The sequence below is a fragment of the Mesoplodon bidens genome, assembly GCF_964165515.1.
Source record: "Mesoplodon bidens genome assembly, chromosome: 1".
Classification (NCBI taxonomy): Eukaryota; Metazoa; Chordata; class Mammalia; order Artiodactyla; family Ziphiidae; genus Mesoplodon; species Mesoplodon bidens.
In genome coordinates, this window is record NC_138176.1 from 192,760,467 (window position 1) to 192,780,570 (window position 20,104).

At 38.8% G+C, this 20,104-nt stretch overlaps 2 protein-coding genes across 8 annotated transcripts in view; one reads left to right on the forward strand and one right to left on the reverse strand.

Moving 5' to 3' along the window:
* WDFY3 (WD repeat and FYVE domain containing 3) overlaps positions 1 to 20,104 on the reverse strand; it is a 279,964-nt gene that overhangs the window by 171,275 nt on the left and 88,585 nt on the right. For all 7 annotated transcript variants that reach the window (XM_081250859.1, XM_081250861.1, XM_081250860.1 and 4 more), the window contains one exon: positions 6,324 to 6,534. In XM_081250859.1, the coding sequence (XP_081106985.1) occupies positions 6,324 to 6,503 (180 nt within the window). In that variant the 5' untranslated portion in view covers positions 6,504 to 6,534. The remainder of the gene's footprint in view (positions 1 to 6,323; positions 6,535 to 20,104) is intronic.
* On the forward strand, positions 9,139 to 11,833 carry LOC308630095 (induced myeloid leukemia cell differentiation protein Mcl-1 homolog; the record flags this gene model as incomplete). Its single annotated transcript, XM_081258521.1, has 2 exons — positions 9,139 to 9,226; positions 9,983 to 11,833. The coding sequence occupies 2 exons, from the start codon at positions 9,139 to 9,141 to the stop codon at positions 11,122 to 11,124; spliced, it is 1,230 nt and encodes a 409-aa protein (XP_081114647.1). The 3' UTR covers positions 11,125 to 11,833.

Here is a 20,104-nt window from a genome sequence, read left to right on the forward strand (position 1 = left end):
AAGAGGAGTCTCTAAAAGAAGATCCAGTTAGTAAAGATTATATTTTAACATACACAATTTAGTATGATAACACATACCAAGGTAATTAACAATGGCAGTTAACTTTTAGATGACTAAAATGCTATTCATTTTTTAATACGTTTAAATGAAGTATATTTTTCTGTAAGCTTTTGTTCTTGGGACTAAAGGTTAATTATTTTTAAGAATGCTGATTAAATATTATCCAGCTATTCTCAGACCTCACCATAATCTTTCAGTTTGAGAGAATTGGTGAGAAGGAGGATACCAGCAGTGCCCTTGCAGGACTGTGATGAAGAGCACAGGAGGCAGCTGAAGAACCCAGCATGAGTCCTGGCCCAGAAAAAGGGCTCAACACATGCCATTTCTCAACCTCATGTCTCTTAAAGGCCAAAATCACACACTGAAATAACAGTATGAAGCACACTTTAAAAACGATTCTGTAGATGGATATCCATGTCTAACTGTAATATGGTTTATTTGCCATTTGGCATGAATCAAACAAAGTCTCAAAAATCAACAGTACAGTTCATTTTTGGCAATCGTGGCAGGAAGTCTGGAGCCATACTGAGCTATTCATTCATCCAAGCTATTTCTTACTAGTGGAGAATGTTCAAGTATAAATTGTCAAACATTAAATAAATATGGTTATCTATTTCAAAATTTAATGGATGTGATGTCCTATCTAAGGACAATTTTAGTTTCTTAATGATAGGCCAATGAATATAATTTATATTTTTTTAAATTGGTCACAATAGTACAGAAATAACTTTCTTTTCATTAGTTAAAAGTTGATAAAGGAAAAGAACCTGAAAAAGAATAGATATATGTATATATGTATAAAAAGAATATATCTATAACTGAATCACTTTGCTGTACACCTGAAACTAACACAACATTGTAAATCAACTATACTTCAATAAAAAAATAAATTAATTTAAAAAAACCTCTAACCACCACCTGACAATGCAGGGTTGCCACAAACCTTTAATTTGTAAAAACTGCAATAAAGTGAAGCACAATAAAACAGAAAAAAAAAAGTTGAATGAAACTTTATGATATTTAAATCACTCATTGTATTAGAGGTTTAAGGCAATGCATATGTATATGCTTTTAATCAGCCAACTAAAAACTTCTGACTTGAAAGAATAGAGACTCATGGCAACACAGAACACAACAGAACTAAGACAAACAGTCTAAGCAATAGAGAATAATCACTAAAGCAACTCAAATCTTCTAAAAAAAAAAAAAACAAAAAAACCCAAAACCTCAAGCATTTGTTTGATTCTTCTAGTCTAAGACTCACTTGAATTGACTGTGGAAGCTTAACTGATGAAATACATGGGATACATATGCAGGATATTAATTATTAATCTATATTAATAGCTGAGAATAACAATTGTCCTAACGACTCTTAACATTATCATCACCTTGTCAGTGTTTACGAATCTGAGAGAAGGAAATTATCTCAAACTACTTAATAGCCAATAGTACATTGTGACATTGAAGTAAAACAAAAACATTAAAATTAAAAAGAAAAAAAAAAACCAATTTCCTAGGACTGGTTGCAACAAAAATTAATGACTGTTACCTCAACAGGGCTTGAAAAAATAGCTTGTCCATAATCAGTTCTCTCCCAATTTCAAAACAGCTGTCTTAAACCTTTCCCTACCTCTCCTCATATTCGTACTCTATCACCCCCTCCCCTCCCTCACTCTCAGCCTTTTATCTCATAGATTAAAAAATGAACATCCTCTGCTCTGTTCCTATGGTATCCCACCCAATTCCACGAGTGATATGTGAATTAGTCTCTCTAACTATGCTCTGTCCCTCTACTCCTGCCCTTCTTGCTTTACCAGCCCGGCAAAACCTCAGTCCCAATATATTGCATCTATCCGTCTTTTCTACTTCTACACACACGCTGCTTTGTAACTGAATGAGAAAAATCACACGCCTGCATGGATAAGATCCAGTACAAATTTACTATCTCCAACCTTCACTGAGCCCTCAATACTCTTTAAGTCTTTTATTGTCCCTTTCAACTATCCTTCTTGATTCCCTTTCATTAATATTCCAAACCATCACCATTCCCTAAAGTCTCCTACTCCACCTACTTACTCCAGACTCTTAACAGACCACATCTTCTGTTGATAACTATAAGAAACTGAGGTCATCAAGCAAGATCTTATTCAACTTTCCACTACCTTCACTACAAATCTGTGCTCACACCCAACAAGACGTGCTCTCCTGCAGCGTGCGGTGTCTCTTGTTCAAGGCTCACTCACCCACCTGTAATCTGACTCTATGTTCAATTTCACTGTCTTAAAAATTTCCAATTTCCCCCTCTGCTGGTTTCTTTCCTTCTCTTCATGAGCATGCCTGGATCTCTCCCATTTTAAAAAACAAAGCAAAACACCAGAAATATACAAACACAAACCCCCTATTGCCAAATTCACCTCCATCAATCTCTTTTGTCCTCTCTTCTTTCATATTTCTACAAGCTGAGTCCATACTGTCTCTTCTCATCTCCCATTCACTGCTCAACTCACTGCTTTCTCGTGCTGCCATTCTAGTAACTTTCAAACTGGAAAATCTCATGCACATTTTTCAGTCTCCATCTTTCTGGGTCTCTCTAACGTACAGGACGGTGTTGACTGCTCTCCTCCTTCTTGCAACTTTTATCTCTTGAGTTCCATAACCAGCCTCTCCTGATTCTTTTTGTACTGCTACTGACCCATTCCTGTTCTGTATCCTTTATGGGTTCCCCTTCTTTCACTAAACATTCATATTCTCCATGGTTCATCCTTAGCATGCTACCCATGGGGCAGTAGGAGGCACGAGTAATGCCTTATCCCCTTCCAGGGTTCCAACTACCACATCTCTGCAGTAGTCCCCACAGTCCCTCACCTGAGCTTCTAATTGCCTACTGAATACCTCCACTTGGGAAGTTCACAAATATCAACAGTTTGGACTCAATGTCCCAAACTGAATCTGTCCCCTATACCTCTCCTTCTCAGCTACTAGGAAAAATATCCACCCAGTTTCCCAAATTAGAAACCTAAGAGACAGCCTTGCTTTGGTCCCTTCTCCTTTCTTATCCTATTGCTTAGAATACTTCATTGGCTCTGCACACCTCGGAGAAAAAGTATTAGCACTTAATATGATATAAAACCTGTTATGGGGCTTCCCTGGTGGCGCAGTGGTTGAGAGTCCGCCTGCCGATGCAGGGGACACGGGTTCGCGTCCCGGTCCGGGAAGATCCCACATGCCGCGGAGCGGCTGGGCCCGTGAGCCGTGGCTGCTGAGCCTGCGCGTCCGGAGCCTGTGCTCCGCAACGGGAGAGGCCACAGCACTGGGAGGCCCGCGTACCGCAAAAAAAAAAAAAAAAAAAAAAAAAAAAACCTGTCATGATGTGCCTATCAAACTTGACAGTCTTTTATTTTTTTACCCTTCCTTGACATAATGTCAACTTCTTGGACCACTTATAGATGCTAGCACACATCAAAATGTTTGTAGCCTTTACCTTGATTCATGCTTTAACTTCTTACTCTAATTACCTTCTTGGTTAATTTAGCCCAGTTAGTTCCAAGCTGGCTAATGCATATCTTCTAAGGACTCAAGAATCACATCACATTCTCAAGGGAGACTCCCCTTCCCTGATCCCCACAGACTTTCCGATAACTTTCTTCTCAGGGGTGCCGTGATACTCTGCTGTGTCTCTAATATTACATTTCTTTGTTATTCCATTATCTGTTTATGTGTTTATCTCTTCTCCAACAGAAATACACGTTTATCTTCCTTGTGACACTTCTGATTTATAAAACTGGACTGTATCTTATCTCAGAACTCCAATGTATAGCACAATGTCTATTTGTTTGACACATATTTACTGAATGAAATCAGTAATACACAATAACAGAATAAATGAAGAGACAAGCAAACAAATAAACATAGAATATGTAGAGTCTATCCTTCCTCTCTGTTGTCAAATTAGCCTTTGGCTTGGTGTGAGTAATACATAAACTAGATGTATTTCAGCATATATTCAATATGAAATTATTTCAGCATAAATAGTTTATAATCTTTGCTTCACCTTGTAATGTCTTTATTTTTAATGCCATAACAACAGTAACAATAATAGACACAAGTTCCCTAGGACAAGCATTTGTTAAGTGCTTTAAGTACATTATCTTACTTAATCTTCATACCAACCCCACAAGTAGATATTCTTATTTAACAGCCCAGAAACTGAAGGTGACTGCTCCTCCCAAGTGCAGTACACACCTGGAGGTCTAACCCCTAGAGAGGAACAACCAAGAACACTGATAGGTGCAAATTGGAGATTAAGTGAAAGTCTATCTACTGAATATGAAACATCAGTCTTCTTCCTCAACTTAGCTTTAAGAAAACACTAGCAAGTATATATGCTCCAGGCAGGAGACTGGAAAACACCCCTTCCTGGAATATCAACATATCCTAGGTTAACGAATCTCGGCATTTTATCCAGCCAGGTCATCTTACCACTGGAAAAGTCTAACCCCTGCACATGTACTTTCCAATTAGTGTTTCAACACCTCATTCCTAACTATCAGTGTATAGACAATTATCACGAGACATCTGGAGACTACTCTAATATGAAAGAAAATTATATAAACAAAGAAAAAACAGTAATTTGGAGCAAATAACAATGAAAGAAGCATAAGAAAATTTGAAGAAGCTTTAATATTTTCAGAGGGATGAGGAGGTATTGCAGAATTTTAAATTAATAAAGAAGAATTCAAGGACGTTAAAAATATGATAGCATAAGGTTAATCCAGAAGAGTTAATATTTGATTGATAGAGCTGCAGAAAAAGGGAACATAGAAAACAAAGGGAAGAATATTAACAAAGAAATATTTCAAAATATTTTCCCAGAATTGAAAAGTACAAGTTTGCAGATTAAGGAGGTTCATCATGAAGCCTTAATAAAATTTCAAAATAATGAGAAAAAGAACCTAGGAAATTTCAGACAGAAAGACTAACAGACACAGAGAACAAACAATAAAGAGATCAAGTGAGACTTTGGGAGGGAGACAATGAGTCACAGATGCAGGGGAAAGAGAAAGACATGGGAGGGGAGAAACAAGGAAAGAGAACTGGGCGGGGGTGGGGGTGGGGAGAGACAGCGACCAAGAGAGGGGAACAGAGAGAGAGAGGAGAGAGAGACACAGGGAGTGACAGGCAGAGATGGGGAGAAAGAGACAGAAACAGGAAGGGAAGGAGAGAAAGATAGGGGAAGGACAGAGATAGGTCTAAGGAGAGAAAAAGAGAGATGGGGGAGAAAAAGAAAGAGACATGACGAAAGACAGAAATTGAGACAGTTATGTTACAAAGTCTGGGGAAAACAAGTTCTATAAGAGTGGCAAAATAGTGGTGGTTTGCTATGAGGTTCATCTATGAATAATATTTACAGCAGGGTCAGGAGACTGTAAGCACTGAATCTTATTTAAACAAATGGCATTATTGTATGGAAAGGATAAGAGGAGGGTAGCATGTATGAGTGTGCATGCTTTGGAGGGATGGGGAGTTTAAAAAAAAAGCTAATTCTCCTATTTCTCAGTAAGAAGTCAATTAAAACTGAATCATCACGACAGCAGTAAAAGTATTGTATGTTATGTAAAAGCTGAAAGAGCTAAAAGTGGCAGCAACAATTAGCAGTGGAGAGCATCAGGGCCCTATAAGCCTGTGGAAGTACTTGACTTTTTAAACTATGTACATATACATCTGTGATAAAAATTTTTAAATTATTTAAAAAATCCCCACTAAGATTGCTACATGTGATCAACGTGACAAAATGCATTAAAACATTAGCTCTATTTTGACTCTCTAGAGCCTATAACTATCCTCTTGCAAGTTCTTTTATAGAAAATCCACCAAACAACAACATAAACTGAGATGATTGTTCAAAGTGTAAAAAGCACTTGGGCGACTACTCCATTTGATGCCATAAATCATCACTTCAAAAGATAATGGAAATAACATAAGTGGTAATCTACAACCTATCCCTCTTCCAAGTATCAACTGCTAGAGGAACATTTTACAAAATGCTCGCAATCTTCCTTTTATCTGCTAGAACTAAGAGGAGTTCATTCTGACCAGATCTCACATCAAATCACCTTATAGCACATTGAAAGGAAGGAATCAGCTTCTTAAAAATTCCTTCATTCTATCTTTTTTTTTTTTCCCGTCTGTGACTTATTATAACCTCAAGATTCCTGCAGTACCACCCCATCACAGAAGGCATGTGCTTGGCAACCTGGACTCACCCTGTTAAACACTGGCAGCATCATGTACAGTTTCTCTTCTTGTTCCTTCTGAGTCATGTGCCGGGGAGGATGGCACAACTCCGTGAAGAGTCGGCGGAGGTGCATCAGTCCTAAGGCGTTGTCTTGCGGGCTGCACTCCTCCTGCCTCGGCCGCCCCATGATCCTCTTCACCATATTCATCTTGGCTGGTTGGTGATAAACACTTCTAATTCTGTAGGAAGATGTTCATACAGTCAAAATGTCATCGTCTTGACCAGGTCAAGCACGCACGGAGCTCATTAAGAGCCAAAAAAACAAAAAAATTCTGCCTAAAATATTTTTTCTACTTTTTTGAACAGAAAAGGTAGAGAGGCAAAGCTAATTTTGATAAATCTCCCTAAATGACAAGTTACGAATTATGCCACTCAGTGTTCCTTACCAGCTTTACCACAATTTGTATAAAATGTAAAACATTAAATGTAAAAAATTAATTGTTGCTGGACGAGCAACAAACATTTCCAAGTTAGTCATAACAAGTTCAACAAATAAAGGGATCATAAATCTTATAATTAATATGTTGCTTAATAGTTGACTATATGGAAAAAGAATAAAAGAACAGAAAATTCATCCTCACTTCAAAACATCCAAACAACTGAAAAAAACAACAAAAATCCCCACAAAGTGTTCTGGTTTTAATTATTTAACTTTTTTTGCAGATGAAGGATTACACTTGGGATAGTCCTCACTGAAGACTTGTAGTTTGAAACATGCAAATTAAATGAAATGATACCCTCAAATATATTATAAATCATAAGAAAAAAAGTGAAAATTGTCATATAACTTAAGACTATTTTTTCAAACTATAGTTTGAAACCCTTTGGCAGGTCATGTTAATTCATTTAATAGATCATGACAAGCAATTAAAAAAAAAGTAAAATATAATATTGTAAATCAACTATACCTCAATAAAAATATTTTAATGAAATAGAAGATATTGGAATACATGTAGTAAGGGTAATTATTATTTCATGAAACTTATTTTAAGTAAGGGTGTATTCATGTGTATTGAATCACAATGTAAAATGTATGTATCCCTGGCTAGAACTGCAGTTAAGAAATAAGTAAACCAATCACTGGGTTAGAACATACACCAGAATCAATAATGCTAAGCTTTCAGAAAGCATCATCAGCCCTTTTCAACCACCATGAACTGTGCCTGCCAGCAATTAGCTAATTTCAGACACAAAAACAGGATATCTTACAAAAAGAACCAGGAAGGCTGGGAGGACACTATGGATATACTGAACTTGAGTAAAAGGCAATTTTGCTTTCTAATCTGTAGAAAAGCAGGAATAATCTGAAGATTAATTTTTAATTTTGCCACATAAGCCACCATGGCATTTCTTAAGAAATGAGAGACCACTGCAAAGTTAGAGGTTTATTTACTAAACATCTATTGATTTTTTAAAACCATTAAGAAGAACTAGCATCTTAAATATGCTTGTCCTTGAGAATTTTGAGTGGATTCCGTGATTGCCTGCGGGCGCATGTTTATGCATTCTAGCTTGACTGCAACAGGAGGCCACCTGTGATGAGTCACAGGTGAGAAGCAGGAAAACACCCTGCCGAAGGCTGGTCTGCGCCAAGGGACCTCTGTGCAAGGAGCACTCAATACTGCTAAGGTGTCCAGTAGTGGGGAAGAGTGCTCAGACCACAGGCACAGGGCTGAGGAGACCCTCTGAACTACAAAATGACAAGTGAAAGTCAGTCCGGTTCAAACTTGTTCAACATATTTCATTCTTGGAAAAATGTGTAAGTTCTCCAAGTATAAATTATAAAGATTTCAACAAATACATTCAAACAGCCTACTATATGCTGGTATTTTTCGTCCTGGAAATCCCCAGGACAAATACAAAATTTGAAGTTAACTAAAAAACTTGCATAAATTAGCTAACACTTTAGATTATACATAGATCTGCTCTTTTTCCTTAACCCATAGCTTCAGTTCATAATCTAAAGCGTGTGGATAGGATTTACAGGATTCATGATCCTCTAACACTTCAAAAAACATTTTAAAGAGATCTCCAGCTTTCAAAGGGGTCTATGTCATTAAAAAGCCAAGCATCAATCCTTATTTATAGAATGTCAAAGCACTTTCAGACCATTTTCTTTGGTCCTCATTCCAACTTAAGCAATGGGACTGAGGAGGGGATTAATTCTACCTTTTTGAGGCCTCAAGACAAGAACAATTTGCTCAAAATCTCATAATGAAAAAGAACTGAATGAGAATCGAGGACTCCCACCCTCCTCGTTCAGCCCTTCCTACTTATATTCATGTGCCTATTTTAAATTACAAAATTTTTGGCACCTGTGACTCTAGAATATTTATCTAGCATCAAGTTGCAGTTAGAATGCAAAAGAAATCGGTTTGACTTTTCTGAAGATACACTAATCAATTATCAGTAAACACACACACATAATCACACAAAGACATTCGCTAGATGTAAATCAAGCTATCGTACCACCATTATTTTATATTTGTCAGACACAAAGGGATATACTGGGTTCGCCAAAAAGTTCGTTCGGGTTTTTCCGTAAGACGGTATGGAAAAACCTGAACGAACTTTTTGGCCAACCCAATATATCAATCAACTAAACGGATTTACTGGTATTTCTCAATTACTCAGATAATCTCAGTAATGGGGGAAAAAAATTCAGATTCCTCCTTTTCTCCTAATTTACCAAGAAACACTTAAGCATATCAGATTGCTGACTCATTGCTTTGTCTGCACTTCAATGTTTGTAACTTAAAGTATAATTCAGACCAAGAACTATCATGTTTAAAGTACCCTTCAGCAGTGAAAGAGCAGAAAAGAATGGGTACTTCTTGGTGAAATCTGTACCAACACGTCCATATAAGATAGGTAACTTCAGGTGAAAGGCTCTTAATTCCCTTGAATCTTGGGTTTTTCTCACCCGTAAAATTTTTCCTCATAGGCTTTTTGTAATGCATACATAAAATAACATCATTTCTATAAAGTGCCAAACACATTAATATGTTCAACAGTTTTTAAATTTCTTCCTTTAGCTTTATCATGAAACATTCAATTTCTTTTCATTTACATTTTTCGTTATTTAAGCAAGTAAGGCAAAGGAATGAGTGTGGGCCCTTACAGTACTATGTTTTAAAGACTTACAAAATGATAAATAAAAAATTAAGGGAAAATTTATTTCTTAGTTAGATGCTCAATAAGAGGTTTCTAAAGCAATACAGAAGAGATAGGCAAAATTTAATAATACTGAGGACAAATCATAGAAGGATTATTTTGGGGGGGAATGTTATCAGGGATTTTCAAAATATTTACAAAGATTATTGTGCATAAAAACTAGTTTTCTAATGCAAACTCTATTTTGTTTCACAAGAGAAAAGTGTTTGTACTGCCAACAGGGGGTTATTTAAATAGCAATGAGATAATTATTGCAATGAGCCCAGACAGTAGTTCTTATTCTAATCTCTTGTGTTAAAGCTTAGAAATCCTCTGGAAATGCTTGAAAAACTGTTTAAGTCCTTTAAACAGTCTGCCATTATTTAAATTATAGAAAAATAGCCTAAATTTGTAAAAATATATTTGCCAAGTAACTAATGGCCTTTGAGTAGCTCAGCTAAAAACTTAAAATAGACTCGTTACTTCCGCTCTTCAAGATAGGAGTTGGGGCCTCCCCCATTTTTCTCAGTAGGCGGCGGCGGCGGCGGCGGCGGTTTGAGACGTTCGGCCTCAAGAGAAACGCAGTAATCGGACTCAACCTCTACTGTGGGGGGACCGGATTGGGACCGGGTAGCGGCAGCGGCGCCTCCGCTCCGGGGAGGCGGCTTTTGGCTGCGGGAAAGGAGGCCACGGCCGGGGGAGAGGTAGGGGGAGGGGAAGCCGGCGAGGTGATTGGTGGAAGCGCCGGCCCGAGCCTCCCGGCCACTCTTGCGCCCGACGCCCGGAGGGTCGCGCGGCCCTCGCCCATTGGCGCCGAGGGCCCCGACGTCACCGCGACCCCGGCCAGGCTGCTGTTCTTCGCGCCCACCCGCCGCGCCTCGCTGCCCGAAGAGATGGAATCCTCGGCCTCCGACGCCATCATGTCGCCCGAAGAGGAGCTGGACGGGTGCGAGCCGGAGCCTCTAGGGAAGCGGCCGGCCGTCCTGCCTTTGCTGGAGTTGGTCGGCGAGGCCAGTAACAGCTCGGGCAAGGACGGCTCACTCCCCTCGACGCCGCCCCCAGCAGAGGAGGAGGAGGACGAGTTGTACCGGCAGTCCCTGGAGATTCTCTCTCGATACCTCCGGGAGCAGGCAACCGGCACCAAGGACGCGAAGCCACTGGGTGGGTCTGGGGCCGCCAGCCGGAAGGCGTTAGAGACCCTGCGACGGGTCGGGGACGGTGTGCAACGGAACAACGAGACGGCCTTCCAAGGCATGCTTCGGAAACTGGACATCAAAAACGAAGACGATATCAAATCTTTGTCTCGAGTGATGGTCCATGTTTTCAGTGACGGAGTAACAAACTGGGGCAGGATTGTGACTCTCATTTCTTTTGGTGCCTTTGTGGCCAAACACTTGAAGAGTATAAACCAAGAAAGTTGCATCGAACCATTAGCAGAAAGCATCACAGATGTTCTCCTAAGGACAAAACGAGACTGGCTAGTCAAACAAAGAGGCTGGGATGGGTTTGTGGACTTCTTCCATGTAGAGGACCTAGAAGGTGGCATCAGAAATGTGCTCTTGGCTTTTGCAGGTGTTGCCGGAGTAGGAGCTTGTTTGGCGTATCTAATAAGATAGCCTTTTAAGTGCAATAATTGACTCTTAACCAACTCCAGCCACCAAAACCACATACGCCTGCTGTGAAATCGGATGTATTTATGAAGTTGGACTTCAAGCTGTGCAGGCCATAACCTCCAGGATTTCTACTCTAGCAACGTAGAAAAGCAAGCGGCAGGGGGCTTATGGCTAACAGGAATAAATACATGGGAAAAGTAATCCCTCTTGAAGAGTCTGAAAGAAGTGGAATTCAGTTTCAGCAACAGGCAAACTTTGGGAGGCCACGGAGGAGGACTTTTAGATTTAGTGAAGACGGTAGCGTGGAGAGACTTTAATTACCTTGCCTAGAACAGGAAAGTGGCCAGTAGCCAGGCTAGTCATAGAGTTCATTAAATATGCCCACTGAATCCATTAACTTCTATAGTGTTAAAGTAGAAGCACTAACAACGCCAGCGTTATGTGTAAAATGGGTTTTAAGCTACAAGTAATAGAACCTATGACTAGAAGCCTCAACACTGTACAACAGAGTGTGAAGGGAAGCTTTATCCTCTATAATTAGCTTTCCTAGATGTGCTTCTTGAATAGAAAGTCCAATGCTCAGGATGTTTATACCTGTTCTCCTTTGGCCTGGTTTGAGTGATTCCTAGTTTATTAGCCTAGTGTCATGGCCAAGAATACTTGACTTAAGGCTCAATTACAAATCTGGAATATTCTGTTTTTAAGACAAAAACTTGTAATCGTCTGTAAAAAATGTATATATTTTTACAGAACATCTGTTTGAAATGTAAAGGGAGAAAAGTCTGAAATTACATTAGTTTTTTCATACCCTTTTGAAATTTACAACTTCTGTAGTTAGAAACCTGTTTCTTATAGCTTTTTCTATTCTAAATTTTGTGCTAGTCAGTTCTAGATTGTATACAGAACCAACTGATGTAATTGTATGCAACCCCAACTGATGTAATTGTATGCAACCTGGTTGTAGTACAACAATTCTGATTCATAACTATGCAGGCTTTAATTTTCCTCTGTGATTTTGGTAAGTATTTCTTAAATACCTGTTTGGGTTTTGTTTTTTGTTTTTTTTAAACCTGGGGCTGAGAAATTGAGGAATGGAAATTAATCCTTTCACTTTGTTACATGTGGGTTTTCAATAATTGAGTCAAGGTTTTAAGGATTTATTGGGAGGGCGGGGTACATGGGCTGATGACTTAGAAATAACGGGCTCTGATTGGGCAACTACTCATTTGGGTTCCTTCCATTTGTCTTAATTTAACTGGTGAAATTTTAACTGAGTTCATGAGCTCATCTTCAAAGCTTTTGCTAAAAGATTTTCAGCTGTTCCAAATGGGACTTATTAGGAGTATGTATAAAAAGATCACATTGGGTGGATGAGAGACATCTGATCCCTTGTTTGCTTAATAAATTGTACAATGATGGCTTGGAAAAGCAGGCTATAGTCTAACCATGGTGCTATTACTAGGCTTGCTTGTTAAACACAGGTCTAAGCCTAGTGAGTTAATAAAACGAATACTTATTTCAAAAAAAAAAAACTTAAAATAGCTTTTCTAAGTAACTCCTTAATTCCACGAAGAGAAATAAATAGCTCACAGGACTTAAGGAAAATCTTATAGTTTCATCAAATAATTATACGTAATTCCTCAGGTTTTTAATTTTTTCTTAGGAAAAAGATCCTATTTATTTTCTTACATTGTGAAGAGCAAAGGCAAAACTTCTTACACTTTTGAAGAATGACGGTAGAACTCTGAGAGGCTCCCAAAAAACTGTGTATATAACCCAGCAATCTAACCCATACATTGAAAAAGAACTACTAATACAGTCCTGAATTAGAATTTAAAATTTCTACCTGCTGAAACATTGTTTTTGCCTTTCAAGAACAGTCCTATCAGACTTTAGCCCCACCTATGAGATATGACAAGATCAGCCATCTCATTTCTATGGCAAAATACAATTACTTAAGACCTATTCCCAACATCCTTCACCCTTCTGACCCCATCGGTGAACTCATCATCCTACACATATACTGAACTGGACAATTTCTCAAAACATCTTTTTTCAGTGTGCTTAATTTTCTCTCCTCACAGATGAAAGGATATTCCAAATCCAAAAGCAACTTGCTTCCATTTAAGGACACTTCATTTAGATATGATTTCCAAGCATGAGTAGCCACTACTGACATCTCCCTGACACCTTTCTCAAACCCCTCCTTCTAGGGCCCTTGCTGCTGTTTTGGGAGCCCCAAAGGCACATTTACCCCAATAGTTACATGACAGTTATTTGATATGATTAAAATAGTACAATTAAATTATATTATGGGATAAACTTTTGTAGGCTGACCAGAGATTCTCCAGCATTCTCTGAAAGTGTATCTTTATAAGAAAACGTGTTCAAAATTTTGTATGAAAGACCTGTAAAAGAATTTTTGTAGCACGATGCTTCTGTAAGTTGTGACTGCTTACTACTGACACATTTTGCATTATACCAGTATCTCCACTAACCTCTAGCTCAAGTCATTCAGCTCTGTGAATGTATCAGTATCCTCAGTGGATGGATGGCACAGAGCAGGGAGACTAACCTCAGGAGTGAAGTGCATATAAGTAGGCCTAGAACTTTCAGGGCCATATCCTAGACCTATCAGCACTAGGAATTTCTCTATTTCTGAAATTTCAAGTTTTGAAATCTTACTCTGAGATCTTAACTTTCAATCCACCTGCCTCTCCCACTCCCTAAATCTGTGGTCTTCACTGAAATCGCTTATTCCTCTTAACTTTTCCCAGTTCTACTCCTCAGATGATGTTCAATCTCTTCAAGACATTAACAACTGTACCTTCAGTTCTCCTGTACTCCTGCCTATACATATTTCCAACTAGTACCCATGCCTGGATGAATTCAACCACACAATTTCTCCATGTCTAATTTTGGGTTGGTGGATACTGTGGAGAAAATTCTACAATTCTGCAGACTGCTTACAACATAAATTTTGATTTTTCTAAAATTATTATTTTCATAAAAACTAATAATTCCAAATGGATTAAGATCTAAATGTAAACAAACAGTAAAACATTGGAAGCAAATATAAAAGGAAATACTTATAATTTAGGGTAAATTCTTCTTAAAAGGAAAAAAAGACAGATTTGTAGCTAAAAATACCACGAAGTTAAAAGACAAGCAACAAAAAAACACAAAAATAATAGAAACCTTACAACAAAGCATTAATAACGAGATTATCCATGGAACTCTTAAAATCAACAACACGATAACAAAATAAGAATTGAACAGAAAGAGACTATCCCCCGTAAAAATACTATACATATGAAATGCAACACAATGCACATATTATAAAAAGGCACTTAAAAATCTCTAATAATCAGAGAAATGCAAATAAAAACTAGTACAACTATTTGCTCAGTTTGGCAAAACATTGATAGGATTTACAAAATATATACATAGTAAGAATAGAAAAAATTGAAATGTACACACCTTGTTGAATTAGCAGCCTTTTTTAGGGCAATCTCATAGTATCAACATACCTACTCTTTCATCTAGTGATACCTCTTCCAGGAAGCTGTCCTAGAGCAATACTCACAGTACAAGACAGTTTACTGCATTATATGTTATTATAATTGTTTATAATAACAAAAAATCAGAAATAGCCTAGTCCTTTAATAGATGAATAGGCAACTCATGGTACACCTGCATTATGGAATAGTACAATTCTAAAAAGTTAGGAGGAAAAAAGTTAAATTTTTAAAAATCAGGATTTCAGCACCAAAATGTAAGGAGCTTAGAAGTCATCACTCCTGTACTTACACAAGAAACAGCTGAATAAACTGGAAACCAAGGATTTTTCTGGAACCCTCAGAGAACTGAGGTTGCAGGGCAAACTAATCCCTGAAATCTGGAGAGACAAGCAAATCCAGAAATTCACAGATGAAATATGCTTATCTAGAACAGACATCCCTGGAGCCATTAACTGGTGGGAACACTTAAATGATGAGTATGAAGAACTGCTAGAGGTTAACAGTGGGCTAGCATGAGAGGGAGAAACTCCTGGGGGCCACAGTCTTCAGGCTCTCACCACAACTTTCCTGGGTTGCACTTCTAGGAACCCCACCAGATTCTTTCTCACAGAGATGTGGGAAAGACCCCCTCCTCCTGGCTCTGGCAAGAGGAAAGGGAAGCACAATCACTTTGAAATGTTCCCAGAGGATACTCTATAACAAAGGCCAACTTTCCAGGGTAAAAGACTATCTTAGCCTTGTCTCACCTGAGGGAAGGGCATCTCTCTCACCCCACCTCTTCCTCCCCCGCTCCCCCACCAACCTTCCAGTCTCACCTACAGGGGCTGAGGGAAGAAACAGCCCTGGAGAAATACTTGTGAAGGTCACAGTCCAAGAGTTACAGGCCCACTAAAACCATGAGATTTAATCACAGGATTATAAAACAGTTCCCCTCTTCCACACTTTACAACCACCAACTGTGCTCTAAGAAAGAATCAAAAGGAAATGCAAGAAATCAAAAACACTGTAACAATTATGAAGAATGCTTTGATGAGCTCAGTAGTAGACTGGATATGGCCAAGGAAAGAATCAGTGAGCCTGAAGATAAATCAGTAGAAGCTTCCAGAAGGAGAAGAGAAAAGGGAGGAGTGGCATATTTGAAGTAATAATGTCTAAGTACTCTGCAAAATTAATGACAGATACCAAACCACTGATACAGAAAGCTCAGAGAATATCAAGATTAAATACCTAAAAGACTACATTTAGGCATATCATATTCAAACTATAGAAGGTCAAAGATAAAGAGAGACTCTTGAAAGGGAGTGGGGTGAGGGGGTGGGAGGAGGAGGAAAACCTTACCTATAAAAGGACAAGGACCAATATTATAGTGGACTTCTCATCCAAAACGTTCAAGCAAGAAGAAAATGAAAGGAAATACTGAATATTTAAAATGTTGGAAGAAAAATCTGCCAGCCTAGAATTCTATATCCAATGAAATTATCCTTCAAAAGTGAAGGAAGAGGGACCTCCCTGGTGGTCCAGTGGTAAAAAAAAACATATGCCTTACAATGTAGGGGATGCTGGTTTGATCCCTTGTTGGGGAACTGAGATCCCACGTGCCACGGGGCAACCTCAGCCTGCATGCCACAACTGCTGAGCTCACACACCTGAACTAGTGAGCCCACATGCCCTGGAGCCTGTGTGCCACAACTAGAGAGAAGGCTGTGTGCCGCAACGAAAGATCCTGCATGCCTCAACAAAGACCCCCCGTGCCACAACAAAGATCCCACGTGCCACAATAAAGATCCCACGTGCCACAACTAAGACTTGATGCAGCCTTAAATAAATAAATAAATAATACATAAATCTTAAAAAAAAAAAAAAAAGGTGAAGAAAGAATGAAGAGTTTCTCAGACACTCAAAAAATGTGAAAGTATTGTGAGGTGACATGCCATACCAGAAATATTAATAGCTGTTTGGGGAGAAAAAATGATATAGGTCAGAAAATTGTACAGGCATACCGTGTTTTATTACGCTTCACAAATTGAGGTTTGTTTTTTCTTTGTTTTGTTTTGTTTTTACCAATTGAAGGTTTGTGGCAACCCTGTGTTGTCAGATGATGGTCTTTTAGGAGTAAAGTATTTTTAAATTAAGGTATATATACTTTTTTAGACATAATGTTATCGCACACCCAATACATTACAGTATAGTGTAAACATAACTATTATATGCATTGGGGAACGAAAAACTTAGTGGGACTTGCTTTACTGAGGTGGTCTGGAATATCTCCAGGGTATGTCTCTATTTACATAATAAAGAGAAGGGTGTCAAAGAAGGAATAAATGAAGGTAAAATAAAATTGTTTTATTATCCCTAACTGATCTAAAAGATTGTTTTTTAAGTAATAATAGTGATAATCCATTGATTGTGTGCTTAAAGTTTCTGAATTAGGAAGATGAATAACAGCAATGTCATAAGGAACTGGGAATACTTTTATAAGATACCCATACTATACCTCAGTAATAAAGTGTTATTTGAAGGTAGATGAATATTAGTAAAACAAATGTTCACTCTAAAAAAATTTCACAATTTGTATGGAAACACAAAAGACCCCGAATAGCCAAAGCAATCTTGAGAACGAAAAACGGAGCTGGAGGAATCAGGCTCCCTGACTTCAGACTATACTACAAAGCTACAGTAATCAAGACAGTATGGTACTGGCACAAAAACAGAAAGACAGATCAATGGAACAGGATAGAAAGCCCAGAGATAAACCCATGCACATATGGTCACCTTATCTTTGATAAAGGAGGCAGGGATGTACAGTGGAGAAAGGACAGCCTCTTCAATAAGTGGTGCTGGGAGAACTGGACAGGTACATGTAAAAGTATGAGATTAGCACACTCCCTAACACCATACACAAAAATAAGCTCAAAACGGATTAAAGACTGAAATGTAAGGCCAGAAACTATCAAACTCTTAGAGGAAAACATAGGCAGAACACTCTATGACATAAATCACAGCAAGATCCTTTTTGACCCACCTCCTAGAGAAATGGAAATAAAAACAAAAATAAACACATGGGACCTAATGAAACTTAAAAGCTTTTGCACAGCAAAGGAAACCATAAACAAGACCAAAAGACAACCCTCAGAATGGGAGAGAGTATTTGCTAATGAAGTAACTGACAAAGGATTAATCTCCAAAATTTACAAGCAGCTCATGCAGCTCAATAACAAAAAAACAAACAACCCAATCCAAAAATGGGCAGAAGCCCTAAATAGACATTTCTCCAAAGAAGATACACAGACTGCCAACAAACACATGAAAGAATGCTCAACATCATTAATCATTAGAGAAATGCAAATCAGAACTACTATGAGATAACATCTCACACCAGTCAGAATGGCCATCATCAAAAAATCTAGAAGCAATAAATGCTGGAGAGGGTGTGGAGAAAAGGGAACACTCTTGCACTGCTGGTGGGAATGTGAATTGGTACAGCTACTATGGAGAACAGTATGGAAGTTCCTTAAAAAGCCACAAATAGAACTACCATATGACCCAGCAATCCCACTACTGGGCATATACCCTGAGAAAACCATAATTCAAAAAGAGTCATGTACCAAAATGTTCATTGCAGCTCTATTTACAATAGCCAGGAGATGGAAACAACCTAAGTGTCCATCATCGGATGAATGGATAAAGAAGATGTGGCACATATATACAATGGAATATTACTGAGCCATAAAAAGAAACGAAATTGAGCTATTTGTAATGAGGTGGATAGACCTAGAGTCATACAGAGTGAAGTTAGTCAGAAAGACAAATACCGTATGCTAACACATATATATGGAATTTAAGGAAAAAAATGTCATGAAGAACCTAGCAGTAAGACATGAATAAAGACACAGACCCACTAGAGAATGGACTTGAGGATATGGGGAGGGGGAAGGGTAAGCTGTGACAAAGCGAGAGAGAGGCATGGACATATATACACTACCAAACGTAAGGTAGATAGCTAGTGGGAAGCAGCTGCATAGCACAGGGAGATCAGCTGGGTGCTTTGTGACCACCTGGAGGGGTGGGATAGGGTGGGTGGGAGGGAGGGAGACACAAGAGGGAAGAGATATGGGAACATATGTATATGTATAACTGATTCACTTTGTTATAAAGCAGAAACTAACACACCATTGTAAAGCAATTATACTCCAATAAAGATGTAAAAATAAATAAATAAATAAAATAAAACTAGAGCTTAGAAGGTCTTGCAAAAAAAACATGTTCACTTTAGGGCAACCACTAAAATTTGTTTTTAAAAGTTTAACTGATACACAGAGAGAGGAGATAAACGGAAAACATGTAAAATGCTCAGTTAAAACCAGAGAACACAAAAGGGGAGTAGGGGGAACCAAAAAACAAATGCAACAAATACGAAAGTTTTAAACAAGACAGATATTAATCCAACTATATCAAAACTCACTTTAAATGTGACTGGACTAAATGCACCAATTAAAAGACAGAAGGTCAGGGCTTCCCTGGTGGCACAGTGGTTGAGAGTCCGCCTGTCGATGCAGGGGACACAGGTTCGTGCCATGGTCTGGGAGGCTCCCACATGCCGTGGAGCGGCTGGGCCCATGAGCCATGGCCGCTGAGCCTGCGCGTCCGGAGCCTGTGCTCCGCAACAGGAGAGGTCACAACAGTGAGAGGCCCACGTACCACACACACACAAAAAAAAGACAGAAGGTCAAAGTGAATTAAAAATCACATCTCAACTATATGGTGTCTATAAGAAAGCCGCTTTAAATATAAATAATCAGGTAGACTGAAAGTAAAGAGATGGAGAAAGGTAAACCATGCTAACTCCAGTCAAAAGAAAGCTGGAGTAACTATATTAATTTTAGACAACAGTCTTTACAACAAGGAAAACTATCAGGGATAGTTAGAGGTATTACATACTGACAAAAGGGTCAATTCTCTAAGAAGACTTAACAATCCTTAACATGTATAAGCCTAACATGAAAATCCCACATGTGGCAAGCACTGATAGAACTGAAGAAAGAAAAACACAAATCCACTTCGGAGTTGGGGACTTCAACAGCCCTCATACAATAATGGATAGATCAAGCATGCAGGAAATCAATACAGTTTCCTGAACAGTACTATCAACCAACTAGAACTATAGTTGATATTTTCAGAACACTCCATCCAACAACAGCAGAACTCACATTCTTCTCAAACTCACATGGAACATTCACCAAGACAGATCACAGGGACTTCCCTGGTGGCATGGTGGTTAAGATTCTGCCTGCCAATGCAGGGTACACGGGTTCCATCCCTGGCCCGGGAAGATCCCACATGCAGTGGAGCAACTAAGCCCATGCGCCACAACTACTGAGCCTGTGCTCTAGAACCCACGAGCCACAACTACTGAAGCCCGCATGCCTAAAGCCCATGCTCCGCGACAAGAGAAGCCACCGCAA